Consider the following 15,076-nt stretch of genomic DNA (forward strand, 5'->3'; position numbering starts at 1 on the left):
GCCCCGGGGAGAGCCGGGGTCACCCGACGCCCCCCCCGCCCCCCGCCCCGGGCAGCCTCCCCCCACCCAGCCTGGGCGCGGCGCGAAGCAAGGAGCGGCCGACGGGCGCCTCCCCGCCCCCGCCCCCGCCCCCGCGGCCGGAGCCCCGGGCGCAGCCGCCTTCTGGGAGCCGCTTCCACCGCCCGGGCCGACGCCGCGGAAGGGCGGGGGGCGAAGCAAGGGCCCCTCTAGCTGCGCCTCCCCGGCGGCGCTCCTTGTTCTCGATGGTCCCCGCGCGGCCGTCCCCGCCAACGCAACTTCCGCTTCCTTTGAAAGGCCCCAGGCTGCGCGCCGCGGCGCGTGCGGGCAGGGGTGAAAGCGAAGGAGCGGGCGGGACCCGGGAGGAAGAGGAAAGCAGTGGCGGCCGCGGGGCGGGGAGGCGCAGAGGGCGCGCTCCCGCGTCACGTGACCGCGACGCGCCGTTCTTCCGTCGGCCATTTTAGGTGGTCCGCGGCGGCGCCATTAAAGCGAGGAGGAGGCGAGCGCGGCCGCCGTTGCTGCTGATTCTTCCCCAGGGCAGCTGCGGAGGGCGGGCGAGCGCGCCGCGCGAGTGCGGGAGGCGAGGGGCAGGCCAGGGACAGGCACGGGAGCCCTCGCAGCCGCGCGCGCCTTCTCGGTCCTGTCGTGTGCTTCGCGCGGTGGAGCGGGCGCGCGGCGGCGGCGGGGATTACTTTGCTGCTCGTTTCGGTTCGCGGCGGCGCGGGGTCGTCTCGGCGGCGGCGGAGGCGGTCGGCGATGTCGGAGGAGCAGTTCGGCGGGGACGGGGCGGCGGCGGCGGCGGTAGGCGGCTCGGCGGGCGAGCAGGAGGGAGCCATGGTGGCGGCGGCGCAGGGGGCAGCGGCGGCGGCGGGAAGCGGCGCCGGGACCGGGGGTGGCACCGCGGCCGGAGGCACCGAAGGGGGCACCGCCGAGTCGGAGGGCGCGAAGATCGACGCCAGCAAGAACGAGGAGGACGAAGGGTGAGTCCGGGGCGGCCCGCGAGAGTCAGGCCCGACCAGTGCCCCCTCCCCCTCCCCCGCCACTAGGCCCCGGCCCCGCTCCCGCCCGCCGGCCCCGCGCCCGGCCCCCCGCGCCCCCCGCGCCCCGCGCCCGCCGGCCCGGGCGTCCGTTCCCGCTGCTGGCGCCCCCTCCCCCCGCACACGCGCTTCCCCCCTGCCCGTCCCCACGCTGCCGCCTGGCCCGCCCTGCCCTGCGCCCGCCCTCGGCGCGTCTCCTCCCCCCGGGTTTTCCCGCCCGTCCGGGGCCTTTTTTCTCGCTCCGCGGCCTCGGCCGTCCGCTTCCCGCCGCCGTCCCGGCGTAGGGGGAGACGCGGAGGGTCTGTGCGGGGACGGCGGGGCTCGCTCGGGGCGCGCGCGGGCGTCCGGAGACGGTGCGTCTGTCCGTGAGCGGCAGCTTCGGGGCCCCGCCGCCCGCCGCCCCCGCCGCCGCCCCCTCGGTCGCCCCCTCGGCCGCCCCCTCGGCCTCCCCGGCTTCAGGCCGCCCGCGCCCGTGTTCCCGGCCGGCCCGGCGCGTCGCGGCGTCGAACAATGGCTGCGCACCGGGGCCTGCCTCGGCTGCTGGAGCTCGCCGGGCCGGGACGGTCCCGGGCCTCCCGCCGCCGCCTGGGCCCCGCGGCCCGGCGCCCCGGCTGTGCGCCCCCCGGACCTGGCGTCTCGCGCGCCCCGGCCCGCGCCCCCCCGGCCCCGTTTTTGGTCTCTCTCGACTTCTCCTTCCCGCGCTCTGTGCGCTGGGGGCGGCCCGCCCGCCGCTGCGCCCACGAGCAAGTCCGTCGTGGCGCTAAGGCACGGTTTTGTGCTTTTTGCAGGTTTTAAAGCGCCGGCTTGTTCCGCACGTGGAACAAGTCGGTCCGCCCGGTGCGGCCTGGGCCGGGAGCCGGTGCGGGAGTCCCCGGAGGGGCTAGACCGGGCGCGGCCTGCGCAGCGCCTCGGTTCCCTTTGTCGGGGCGCGTGTGGCGGTTGATTTCGCTAGAACAGGAGAGAGTGTGCCAAGGGACGATAAAATGCCAGCGTGATCCAGCGCTAGAACACGCGACCTTCTGGGGAAAGGGCCCGAGGTGCGGAGGGTGGGAACGAGCCCCGAGGGCGACTTTGCTGTCCGCCCGGCCGGCCCGCGCCAGCCGCTGGGGGGAGGGAGGTGGGGCGGGACCTGCTTGCACTGGAGTCGGAGTCCGCGCAGTTTAAGGAGGAGGAACTTAAATACCTGGACACCTAAGCCTTTCAGCATTTTGGTTTTCATTTTCTGAATTCTGTTCTCTGGACAGAGGCACCAAAATGATTAACTGCGTAACTTGCTGGTGGGGACGGGCTTTAGCCCTGATCTTTCAAATCACAAAGCTGCTCCGCTTCTAGTTCCCCACTGTTGAACTGAAGTGTAAATGAATTAAAGTTTTTTAGCCCTAACAATGTCGAAAACGAAAACTAGCATTTTGATTGGTTGCTGTACCGGTTGTTAATTCCCTAGCCATTCAAACTCCTCCCCACGACACTCTGAAGCAGCGACGGCACAGCGGGAAGAATGGTAAAGCTTTTACATTTTATTTCTGTATTGTAAAGGTTTCAGTAGTCGTAACGTGCAGAGGCTGTGTATTGATTAGCTGCCCATTGATCCCCCAGGAAGTTGTAGACCTAGTACAGTAGGATATCTTGTGCCTGGGACGTAAAACCTTTTTAGGCATCGTGTGCGATCTTTGGGCAAAATTAATGCCATCTCTTGGTTTTTGGTCTGTGGTAATGCATGTAATTGTGGTTTGGTTAATTGAAACAATATAATTAGTGATACCATGATTTCAAATTTGATTTCCTTTTGTCAAGAAATACTTTTGTTGGAATTCTGAGTTTAATTTTAAATAAGAAGGTTGTTTGATATAAAATCTTGTGTGTTTAAAATGTCTTGCATGCCAATCCGAAATACTCTGCATATGTGAAAAGTAAAGCCATTTTTAAAGTAGTGCTGTGTATATGTATATGTATGCAAAAATGTACATCTCCAGCCGTGTTTTTAAGTAGAAAGAACTTTAATAACGATTGGATACGAACCATTCAGAGGTGGGCTGCTGTGGCTTTTCACTACAGCTCTTAGCAGATTTTTTATTTTCAGTGCGATTTGTTTAGAATGTTAATTACCGTTGGTTGGTTCACATGTCTCTGAAATTGCATGACTTTTCCATGGAAGGATGGTAGATGATGATTCTTTTTATCCTTCTCTTTCCCCTCAATGTCAGTCTTCCTGCTTTTAGGATTAATTTTATTTTGAGCTTTCCAGGAGTTTGTTCACCACCACTGGAATTAAGAGGGCCAATAATTTGTAGAAAGCTGACTTGGCTATACAAACTGCATTCTATTTTAAGAGCCCAGTGGGGATAACATTTAAATTTTACAAGAGCTTTTCTTACTACTGTATTCTCATCCATTGAAATCTGTCCGGTTTTATATTGCAGATAAAGCAGACTGGAAATAGGCAAATGGGAAAAGTAAAAAGAAGACTGGGGTCAGAGTTTGACATATGGAATAAAGCCTTTTTGATGAAAGTTCATCCAGTTAGCACTGTGATTGTTCATGTCCACTGCCAGCTAATCGTGGCAAACTTAGATTGAATAGTCAGTATACCTGACTTTTTTACTCTATTATGTTTCAAATGTTATGTAAGGAGTCATTTTCAGTGATTAGAAAGGGCATAAACTTAGGTTTGAGATCACTGTTAATGATTCTTGTAAGAATTATTTTTGCCCTGCTTCCCAATCATGTATGTTTACAAGTTTTTTGAATGACCTCTTAGGAAAAGTGGATAATTAAATATTTATAGTTAGGGAACATTTTAGATTCTGACCTATTTTTATTTCCTGAAAATGGGATTTAACTGAGGTTCGCTTTAAGTTAAGCAAGTTTACATTTAAGAAATGTTTTTAAGGTGTAACATTTGACTTTATAAAATTACTGCTTAATCACCCAGCCTCGTCCTGTTACAGATACTCTTGTTTTTCTTTTTGGTGTGTGCACTTGTCACTCTATCTGTTCCTTTCTCTGACTTCCAGTTCGGGAGATACTGTGCTGCAGTTCCATAGTAGCCTCAGGGATGAGAACAAGACTGGCTTTACTAGATACGAAATCATGCAAATTTAATTTGTTAAACATACATGTGCATTCTTTTTTACAGTTTTAACTTGAGAATAAAGTTACTACAGTGTGATCCTTAAAATTTTTAAAAAATGAGTTTGTTGTGTACCCAGAAGTTTTTGTTTTTTTCTGTTGAGTGTAAGAACAAACAGCTATTCTTAGGAGGGTACGTCTGTTAACATCTCTGTGGATGTTTCCACATTGCAAACCTTTGGAATAATTTGTTCATTTCCATAATAAAATGCTTTCCTGAGTTCATCTCATTTTAATTTTCCCAACTTTAATATCCCTGGTTTTTACTTGTAAGCAGTTGCCTGGAATTACTCATTTTTGTATGGGTTCATGTTCTGTAGAGGGCTGTAGTTCTTTTAGGGTAGGTATTTTTAAAGTTCGTGTGGGGCAAAATACATGCCATGTAGCACAGCTACCTGAAGGAGATTTTTTTTACATATCAAGATGAGTGGAAAACTCTTAATAGTGTGTTAGCTTTCAGATGGTTTTATAAGGTCGGTACATTGATTTGCCTGCATTTGATTGGGCAAGAAGCAAAATACTTCCCGTTCAAACGTTTTCAGCCAAAGCACAGCACTTGTCTAGTAGCAAGGCAGTAGATCTAGACCTATAACATTAGTGTATAAGCTCGTGTGATTTCTTCCTGTTTGGAATTTTGCAAATTAATATTGCTGTCGGTTGACTGCCCTTTAATTTTTAAGAATGGGGATATACAAGTTTTTGTTTTAAATATTTGAGATTATAATGTATATCCTAGTGCTTTTGGGGCATTCTGAATGTTGCTTTATAAAACAGTTACTTTTAGAGCAGTCTCATCATACCTAATTTACTGGCCTTTAATTCAGTAAAGTTGGGTTTCTGTAAAGTTGAGACCCTGAGTAGATGGTCTGAATTTTAGTGTTCTTTGGAACCTTTAACAAGTTTCTAGTGTTAAAATTGCAGAAATTGATGCTCCCAAGTCTCAAGATTACCCGCTAAGGGAGGAGAGAAGTATTAAATTCTTTTCATTTCAAATTATGGAAGGTACTAAATCACCTGACCTTTAGGGTTTGGAATAGGAGAAAATCATGGTGGTTTTTTTCAGTGCTGTCTTTTGAGATAAATCTATTTGGCCTTAAGCCTGGATTTTTTTTTTCTCCGAGTCATGTGACTTCTGTAAACTAAGTATACTTAATGTGGTTTTTTTTTAGATTTTATTTATTTATTTGACAGAGATCACAAATAGGCAGAGAAGCAGGCAGAGAGAGAGAGGAAGGGAAACCGGCTCCCTGCTGAGCAGAGAGCCCGATGCAGGCTTGATCCCAGGACCCTGAGATCATGACCTAAGCCGAAGGCAGAGGCTTAACCCACTGAGCCACCCAGGCGCCCCTTAATGTGTATTTTTAATATTGCCTGGGTATTCTGTCCTCTGTAAGGCTGCCCTAATTTAAGAACGTTTTGAATTCTACTGTTGGGATATGTGATGTGTGGCCAATATGGAGGATGGTTGGTTTTAGTCGTGAAGCAATACATGCTACGCTTGAAAGCATTTAAAAAGGAATAGAATGATAACCTCTTTCCTATTCCACTTAAAGCTGTGCACCTCAAGTGTGTGTACAGATTGACGAATGGAGTGAAACATAACTTCTGTTAGTCCAAGATTTATTTGACTTTAGTTCTGCTTCAACGTTTTAGTAGCTAGGGCACTGAATGCTGGATGCTGGAAGCGTGGGATCTGTTTCTGTTACTTCACTTCCAACAGTGTGGTCTCAGGTAATACAACACGTTTGTTACTTGGTTTGCTGATCTGTGTGTTGGAAACAATGCTCACCACGGGAAGATTGACTGCATAGCCTGCTTTCATAGCTTGTGTGTGTTTATCCGGTGCCTTAATAGTTGATACTGCCAGTGATTTACTCCTGTGGAGTAAAGGTAAGCATGTTTTAGTTTCTGGAGTATTAAATTGTACATTGGAGCTAGACATTTATGATTACTTGGGGGTGGGGAGGGTCATTGCTGGTAGTGTTTGGCCAGTAATCAGGGTGATAGTTGTTAAGTATTGGGTCCTGTCCTGTGTACTCTTGCTTATCTAGACTTGAAACTTGCACACAGTTCAGACTACTGGGAAATTTTCCCATTCTCTCTTCACTTGTAAGAAAGATAGATTAAAAACCATCAGCAAATATACTCAGAAAGCAACCAGTAGAGGCAATGTCATAGAATCAATCTTTCCATAATTTTTCCTTTTTACTGTTAAAAACATTTTAAAGGATTGCAAGAATCTAAAATTTCATCATTTTCTGGGTGTACTGTTTGTATCTAAATTAATTTACATTAGAAAACTACAGAACTGCGAGTGTGTAGTAATCTCAGTTAACCAGAACCTTAACCTCTAGGTTAAGGAAACCGCATTCCTTAACCTCCAGGTAGATGGGAGTTGATCTTCTAAAGCTGATTGCCAGTTTCTTTTGGAAGTGAAAATATAGGCAATCATTCCTTCTTTGGAATGAAAGGAAAAGGGGGGGGATTTTGGGTTAAACATTTGAAGTTGACTTAAAACCTGTCATCTTGTTAGCTGTTATGTTTTCAACCTAATTATCGTTTTTAGTCATTCAGATTCGTTCTAAAGTGTGAAGTAATAATGAGATTTTTAATAAGCGAGGCTAAAAGAGTTAGTCTTTTATTGGCTTGTTGAAAGTTTGTCAGTTTCCAAAGGTATTTTTTATACAGATTCTAAAATGATTACCCTACCACGTGGTACTATCTAGTTGTCAAAAGTAAGCCCTGTCCCCCATTAAAGGTAGTTACTTAACTTTATACTTTCTGGCAGCTCTTTCTGCCCACAGGTCATGTCCCATGTTTTAATAAAACCAGATTTTATTAAAACAAAAATCCCAATAAATAAATAAATACTTTAAAGGAAAAATACTGATTTTTATTTGTGTTGGTGGGATTTTCCTTGTATTTGGGATTTTAAAGGAATAATTTTAATGATAAAATAGCGAAAATTTAAAACGAATTAGTGGTATGCTTGAGTGTTTCTGAACTGTGACAGTGATTGGCTAGCCATGTTATATGTACTTGAAATATATATCATATTGGCATTCTGTTTTTTTTAAACTGTCAGAACTTGTTATGAAACCACATATGGAAGGTAATGAGTTGTCAGGAAGTGTTTGAAAGTTACAGAATATTATTTTGGCCATATTTCAAAATTGGGAGGGAGTGTAAATGGTGTTTATTGTGGAAGCTTGAATAAGGTATTTCACACTAGAGCCTTAGAAGTATCTTTCAGTAAAATACTCTTGACTTTTGGAGTGTTAAATCTAGTGATCTCAATAACACAGAGTAAGTTTTGGGGTGTGAAAAAACTGGAGTGTTAAATCAACATTTTCATCAGTCAGCACTGCTCCATATGTATTACTTTTTTTTTTTTTTTTTCCTCCAAAGATTTTATTTATCTGACAGTGAAAGTGAACACAAGTAGAGGGAGAAGCAGGCTCCTGGCCTAGTGGGGAGCCTGATGTGGGGCCTGATCCCTGGACCTTGGGATCATGACCTGGGCCAAAGGCAGATGGTTAACAACTGAGCCATCCGGGTGCCTCTCTGTAACCTTTTTATATTTTGAAATTCCTTATTAAATACTGGCATTTTTATGGAGTACAGACAAGTCACTGAGATGGTTTTTTAACTATTTTATTGAAGACTTGTTTAGGTGACCTAATTTCTAGTTTGTATTTTTATGTGGGATACTTAGACATTTTGGGTTAAGACTATAGTATTGAAAATAATCTTAGGATCTGTTTTATAGGACTTCATTCTTCTGGCTTTTTCCTTTTAATGTTGATGACTTTATATAGACCATGCAAATTTTAAAAAGTTTAGGTGCTAGGTAAATGTAAACATTGCTCTGTTAAGTTCTATTTAAATTGTGCTCCTTCCCTTCTAAAGAATTTTTTATTGAGCACTTGGGATATTTCAAACTATGTTCTGTACCTTTAGGTGTATTTGCTCCTTTATTTTTTTATTAATTTTTTTTAAGGTAAGGTCTATGCCCAATGTGGGGCTTGAACTCAACCCTTATTTCGGGAGTCTCCTGCTCTGGACTGAGCCTCCAGGTACCCCTGTGTTTGCTCATTTAATCCTTACTGAAGATTCTTGAAATAGGCTCTTTGTCCTCTCACAGAGTGGAAGCAGTCTTGGGTTTTTGTTTTCCTGAGGGTCATACAGTTAGTACTAGGTGGAGGTAGGATTTACACTCAGGTGGTTTGGCTTTATGGCCTCTAAATTTACTTGAGAATGTCCCACTAAACAGTCTAAATTCCTAAAAAACATTGTATAGCATTTGGAAAGTCATTTGCACCGAGTTGTATAATTTTATGCGTATCGTTTAATACTATAATATGGTATAGTATTACTACCTGTAAAAGCAAGGAGCTTTCCATGGTTGAGTAGGTGTTCTAAATTGAATACTCTGTTGCCTCTGGGGTGCTAAAAAGCTTAGTAGGATTAAGAAGTTAAACTCTCAGTAAAATACTGTAGATGCAGTCCTGTGTTTTCATTAGGGTTGTTGATACAGTTACAACTAAGGATAAAAGTTTAAGCTTGTATTGCAGGACTAGGAGCCCATTTTTGTTGCCACTTGAACAAGTCTTGTGACATAGTTTTCACTTGGCTGCCTAGGATTTCTGAAGTTCTGTCTACCTCATTTAAGTATTTGCACATCTCTGCAGGAGTGACAGCAACTTTTGGTAGTCAGGGCAGCAGGGATGATCTGCATGGACAATAGTAGGTACCCAGCTTTAAGCAAAATACAGTAATCTAAAAGAAAATGAAGCATACCTTACACCATCTCATAACTTGAGAGAGAGCATGTCCGAATGCTCGTGTTCTGAGAGGTTAAGATAACCCTATTTATCCAAAATTAAGACAGTAGGCCTTTTCTTATCGTACTCTACCGTTACAAGTTGGTGTGTCTACTGAATAAAGATTCGATGGATTTGGCATGTTCCGTTTAATAAGGATGAAACGATTTGGAACAGATCCTGTTCACTGTAGTATTGACCTTTCTGCTATCAGTGGTGCGGCAGCCTTTCCTGTAAGAGCGGCTAAAACTGTAGCTGTCTTGGACTGCCAAAATGGCAATGCGTATGTCTGTCTCAAAGAGCCAGTTAGGCTCTTGCTCAGAGGCTGTTTTACTCTTCTTTACACAGAATTTGCCCAAGTTCAAGTGCTGGCTACCCGTCCTACAGAATGGAAGGGGTGGGGTGGATTTAACGGCAAGTAGTGATTAACCTGGCAAAGATGAAAAATAAAACTTCTTAAAATAACTAAGAAATGAGATGCACTCAGTGTATTAATAGTTCTCTCATTTCAGAAGAGCCTTTGGGCATGCTTCAGTAGCTTAATATTAATTAATGGTGACTGACCCATACAGTGTTTAAATCATGATTACTGTATTTATGAAGGCAGAAGTGTGATGTGCTGTAGAAAAAAAATCCCAAATGAAGGTTAAAAGACAACTGGGAGAGATTGGAAGACAGGCAGTGTTTTTTAAACATGGTGGAATGTTTGGCTCACTCTAAAGGTGCTGGATAGCTGAAGTTTTCCTTTGTGTTTTGCTCTAGCTTTTTGAGAAATAGTAATCATTCTGTGGAACATGTATAAATTATAGTTGACCCAGAGTTTTTAGTATTTTTTCCAAAGGGGATTGATTTTTAGGAAAAGCCACATCTTCAGTGACCTTTTAGCTGTAAGGTGGTAGGCACGTGTAACCACTTTTGTACTAACGATTGTATTAAAGGGGGGAAGTTTCTTAGAGTTCTTTATTGGGCCAGTTGATGCTTATCCAGTATTTAAGAAAACTGACTTCCTAAGCTGTGAAAAACGTTTGGGGCTTGTGAATAATAATAGGATATGCCTCAGTCATGGGTTATAGTTTATTTCTTTGTAATTATTATTATTTTTTTCAATTATTTTAAATCAAGGACACTTAACCCAGTATAAACTTTGCCTTGGTTGAATAAAATTGAAACAAATTCTGTCTTAATATCTGAGGACTGATCAGGCAGAATATTCTTGCCTTTCAACTAGCTTGCTTATTTATTTATTTATTTATTTAAGATTTTTATTTATTTATTTGATAGACAGGGATCACAAGTAGGCAGGGAAGCAGGCCGAGAGAGAGGAGGAAGCAGAGTCCCCGCTGAGCAGAGAGCCCGACGTGGGGCTCGATCCCAGGACCCTGAGATCATGACCTGAGCCGAAGGCAGAGGCTTTAACCCATTGAGCCACCCAGGCGCCTCTAGTTTTTTTTTTTTTTTTAAACAGGCTTTTGTTACTATATTATCTTCAGACTGAATTAATTTCAAACTCTTACACTAATGGTAGAAAAATTTTGTAATCCCAGAAGGTGGTAATTCAGTAGTTAAACTTAATTGAAATTGTTTCTGTTCTGAAATTGCCATGGATAACCGAGTAAGGGATTATTGCTTTATAGTTTGTTCCTTCTCATCTTTAAAAATACAGCAGTGTGCTTACCGTGGAAGGGTAAATGTTGCTCATCAACTTTCATCTATGAAGGAAGTGCTCTGGATCTTTAGGTTATAAAAGTAAAGTGTTTTTAAGGCGTATATTTAAGTGATAAGGGTTGGATTTCAGAAGGTGCACTATTTGAATGAAAGACTATGTAATTGAGAATAAGTTTTTTCCATGAAATTGGCAATAAACATTAAAAACGACCTATACAACTTTATGGGTGTTCTTATGTTCATTTGATAAAATAAAAAAGGGGATTAAAAAGGGTTCCTTCAAGCTTGGAGGTTTTGTTAGAGGAAAGTTAAGCATATAAATGACCCAGCTTTAACATTACAATACAGGTACTAATTGAAACATCACCTGAAATGGGAAGCACAGTATATACTGAAAGTAAGACGACCTTTGGTTTGTAAATTGATTTTGTTAGAACTAAAAGCAAGTCTGTGGCAAAATAGTAAGATCAGTAACACCTCAGTTAATCTGGCATCTTTAGGGGAGAAGCAGAACAAGATCTCATTCTAGGGACACAGTTGGCCTCTTGTTGGAAGAATTGGGTGAGTGGCAATATCCTAAAAGCCCACAGGGTGGAGGTGTTTCTTGCTTTAGTTTCTATCTGGAGCTGAAAGTTAGTGCATATCGTTGTTCCTACCTCACTTACGAAGATGAGGAATCATTAAGCAAGTGTGATTTTATTCCCGTAAAATCGTTAGCCTTTACATAACAAATTCTGACAGTTTACCCTTAAAATGAAAATCTCCAGTCCTGTCTCTTTAAAGGGTAGGAGGTGTGTCTAAGCTCTTGGGGCAGGCTGGGGATGGCTCTGGGGGCAGATGTGGAAGCAGTCCGAGAGCTGCCAGGTCTGAGCACAGTAGTGTTCTGCTGTGAGAAGAAGAATACTTCACCTGAGGGCTGTTGGGTTTTTTTGTTTTGTTTTTTGGAGTATATATATTTAGTCTTAAAGTGTTCTGGTGGTTTCCACTTAACCACCTGTCACTTTTAGTATCTTTAAGGCTTAAATATTTTATTGCTGGTTAACTGAGGTTCTACTGTGAATAAATTATATAAGTCAGTTCATGGGTTGTGCTTCAGTGGGTAATTTTTGTTACTACATTGTTTATATTGTCTTAGCACATCGAAAAACTTTGTTTTCAACTTAATTGTGAGACTTAGAATTTTCCATTTTATGTGCTAAGAGTTTTGTTAACAAAGAGAACCATTTAAATAGGAAGCTTCAGCATAGGCATACCGGTTGCTGTGATCAGTGGGGACTGCATAGTCTTTTCTCAAGTTTAATGAAGATGGGGAATGGAAATTTGAAGCTAAAATTCTGTTTCACTGTTAACCAATATTTAACTTGTAATTTAAGACTTAAACGTGTAGTATTTTTACTTTAGGGTTACCAATATCTTTTTGGCAAGTCAAAAAGAATTTGCTGCTTCCTCACGTCCCTTAAATGTAGATGCAGCAATAATAAGCAAAACTTGACAAAACTGGAATGGGGTGTTCTTGGTCCGCGGTGACGTAGGGAGAGTGACCTGACTGATCTGCCCAGTAAACTGGTGCAGTTTGGAAAAGGTATTGTTGTTATGGATACTTAAGGCAAAGTCTGTTTATTTGTTCTTAGCATTTTAATACTACTTTTTGTCTTTACAGGAAAATGTTTATAGGAGGCCTTAGCTGGGACACTACAAAGAAAGATCTGAAGGACTACTTCTCCAAATTTGGTGAAGTTGTAGACTGCACTCTGAAGTTAGATCCTATCACAGGGCGATCAAGGGGTTTTGGCTTTGTGCTATTTAAAGAGTCGGAGAGTGTAGATAAGGTAGTGTGTTATGTGTTCTGATTAGTTAATAATACAAGATGTGGATAGTTTGATAACACTTAATTTGCCTGTTCATAATTTCCCCTTTTGCAGTATATGAAGGAAGAGCTCTATATAGTTCTTAACCAGTACATTTTATGAAGAGTACTCTTTTTAATTGTTTACTGAATACCTTCTATATGCCAGGCTGTACTTGAAAAAAAAATTAAATTTTAAAAATACTGAGACTTAAAAACACCTGTTTAAAAGGACAGTCTGTGACAAGTTCACAGAAGTACAGATTTTGGAATTTCTTGGCAGTTGAAGGTGAGATGGTTTTCTAGTAATTGATTAGATTTGTGTCTCCCCTTCTCCCCATCCTTACTGACAGTCAAGTTTGAGCACTGTTCTGTATTAGCTGATGTCACATCACCACAGTTTGATAGTTCAGTTATGAACAAGTCCGCATATACCTGGCATTAGCTGTATTTATAATTATTAAGTAAGTTAACAATCTGAACTTCAATTAAGATACATACTTAAAATGAAAAACTTCAATTTCCTTAGGTCATGGATCAGAAAGAACATAAATTGAATGGGAAGGTGATTGATCCTAAAAGGGCCAAAGCCATGAAAACAAAAGAGCCTGTTAAAAAAATTTTTGTTGGTGGCCTTTCTCCAGATACACCTGAAGAGAAAATAAGGGAGTACTTTGGTGGTTTTGGTGAGGTATGTGATAATGTTTTGACCCAGTTTTTTGTCAAAATTAGTGTGAATATAATTGTCGCATTTTAACAATTGTTACGAGGTTTGGACTAATTTGTGATTTGTTTTGAAAGAAGGATATTGTAAATCATTGGCAGATCTTCTGAGATTTGATGATTGCATTTTTCTCATTTATTGAAGGTACAGGGTACACAAAGATGGACATTCTTACCTTGAGGAATTTACCAGATTAGTAGAAGAAATAAAAATAAAACATGAGGAGGAAACCCATATTGGGTTACCTGAGCTATAGAAGGAAATCATTCAGTTGAGAGTAGGAAAGGAATGAATTAAGAATAGGATGTAGTGCCTTCTCAATTTACAAAAAAGTGTAGGTGCAAATTTTATGAGTCTAATTATAGACTTAGTGAAACCAAACTTTGTTCCTTCTGTGAATTAGTGATTCAAAGCTGAGACACTGTGGCTTTGCATGCCAGATACAGTCTGTAAACATCTTTTGCTTGATCTAAGCAGAGCATGTTTTGTTGTTTGTATTTCGATTGAGATGTTTCCCACACATATCTGGACATGTAGCTTTTCCTTAAATCCCGGCAGGAGCAAGCAGCCTTGGAGCCACCTGCTTGCGTGGCCATAGCCGTCTGAGCCAACAGTCGCAGCCTCCACCTCTGCTTCGCCACGTGCTCTCCAGTCTTCAGTGGTCCTCACCACTCCCATTTGTTCCCTCAAATGCAGTCATCTTTATCCTGTTGTTCTTAAAATTCTTGCTTTCTATTCTTGGTCGGCATTTGAATTTGTGATCCTTGAATTATCAAATGTCAGTGCCCTGTAAAGCTTGTTTTTATAAATAGGTATGAAGACTTTTTCGGTGGATTGGATATTCTAATTTGAAGAATTGTCTCAAAAGATGAGAATAAATGGGGAGAGATAGCAGAATAGAATTTAGGGGCCATGTGTTTTCTCTGGGTGTTTTTTCTACTCGTGCTTTTATTGTCAGTCACATGCAAACTAAGATATTAAAACTTTATTTTTTTGATACCAGGTGGAATCCATAGAGCTCCCTATGGACAACAAGACCAATAAGAGGCGTGGATTCTGCTTTATTACCTTTAAGGAAGAGGAACCAGTGAAGAAGATAATGGAAAAGAAATACCACAATGTTGGTCTTAGTAAAGTAAGTTAAGCATCCGTTTATTTATAGAGAAAAAACTAGTTTCTGTAGAGAGTTTCAACATCTAGCTTTCTGTAAAGGCTGCAGTTTTCATGCTTGTGCTTTAAGACATCTCATTGGCTTCTTATTTATCAAAGGCATTGATTACCAGTTTGAGCTTTTAACTGGGGAGCAGGAGGAAAACTATGTATTTAAGTGAACTTTTGTCTAGGCTTTACCAAAAAGATAGGGTTTGAGTGCATGATGAGTAGAAGGTAGCAGCCTCCGTTAAAGAACTTCCTGGACAGCATTAGAGATTATTTCTGAGGATCGATTTAGTTTGATGAACTGACTTTAAGGAAAAGTATCGTATTAGTCAACTGTATTTTAGACAGTATTGGCTGTTGTGGTTATAACAAATTTTGATGTGCTTTGGGTGCAGGTAATAACGTAATTTTTCTCTTGTAGTGTGAAATAAAAGTAGCCATGTCGAAGGAGCAGTACCAGCAGCAGCAGCAGTGGGGCTCGAGAGGGGGATTTGCAGGAAGAGCTCGTGGAAGAGGTGGTGGTAAGCTAGAGCTAAGTTTACTCTATCTTAAGCTTTTCTGCTTTTTAATTATCCTGAAGTAAAGATCTTTGCTGATCTTCTGACTTTAGTGAACCTATTAATGTGCTGCAGGCCCCAGTCAAAACTGGAACCAGGGATATAGTAACTATTGGAAT

The 15,076-nt window shown here is 43.0% G+C and overlaps 1 protein-coding gene across 6 annotated transcripts in view; it reads left to right on the forward strand.

Annotated features, from left to right (window-relative positions):
- The first annotated feature begins 462 nt into the window (after positions 1-462).
- The window catches only part of HNRNPD (heterogeneous nuclear ribonucleoprotein D), a 17,416-nt gene continuing 2,802 nt past the window's right edge, over positions 463-15,076 (forward strand). The window contains exons 1-7 of one of the 6 annotated variants that reach the window (XR_009348835.1): positions 463-998; positions 2,500-2,556; positions 12,333-12,501; positions 13,048-13,209; positions 14,246-14,377; positions 14,822-14,921; positions 15,033-15,076. The exon at positions 15,033-15,076 is cut by the window's right edge and continues 103 nt beyond it. Coding sequence is in view for 4 of the 6 variants with exons in the window: in XM_059152885.1 (XP_059008868.1) it covers positions 775-998; positions 2,500-2,556; positions 12,333-12,501; positions 13,048-13,209; positions 14,246-14,377; positions 14,822-14,921; positions 15,033-15,076 (888 nt within the window). In the remaining 2 variants the exon portion in view is untranslated. The remainder of the gene's footprint in view (positions 999-2,499; positions 2,557-12,332; positions 12,502-13,047; positions 13,210-14,245; positions 14,378-14,821; positions 14,922-15,032) is intronic. The other 5 variants (XM_059152885.1, XM_059152998.1, XR_009348877.1 and 2 more) reach the window with 5 other exon arrangements.

Source organism: Mustela lutreola, chromosome 1, assembly GCF_030435805.1.
Source record: "Mustela lutreola isolate mMusLut2 chromosome 1, mMusLut2.pri, whole genome shotgun sequence".
Taxonomy (NCBI): Eukaryota; Metazoa; Chordata; class Mammalia; order Carnivora; family Mustelidae; genus Mustela; species Mustela lutreola.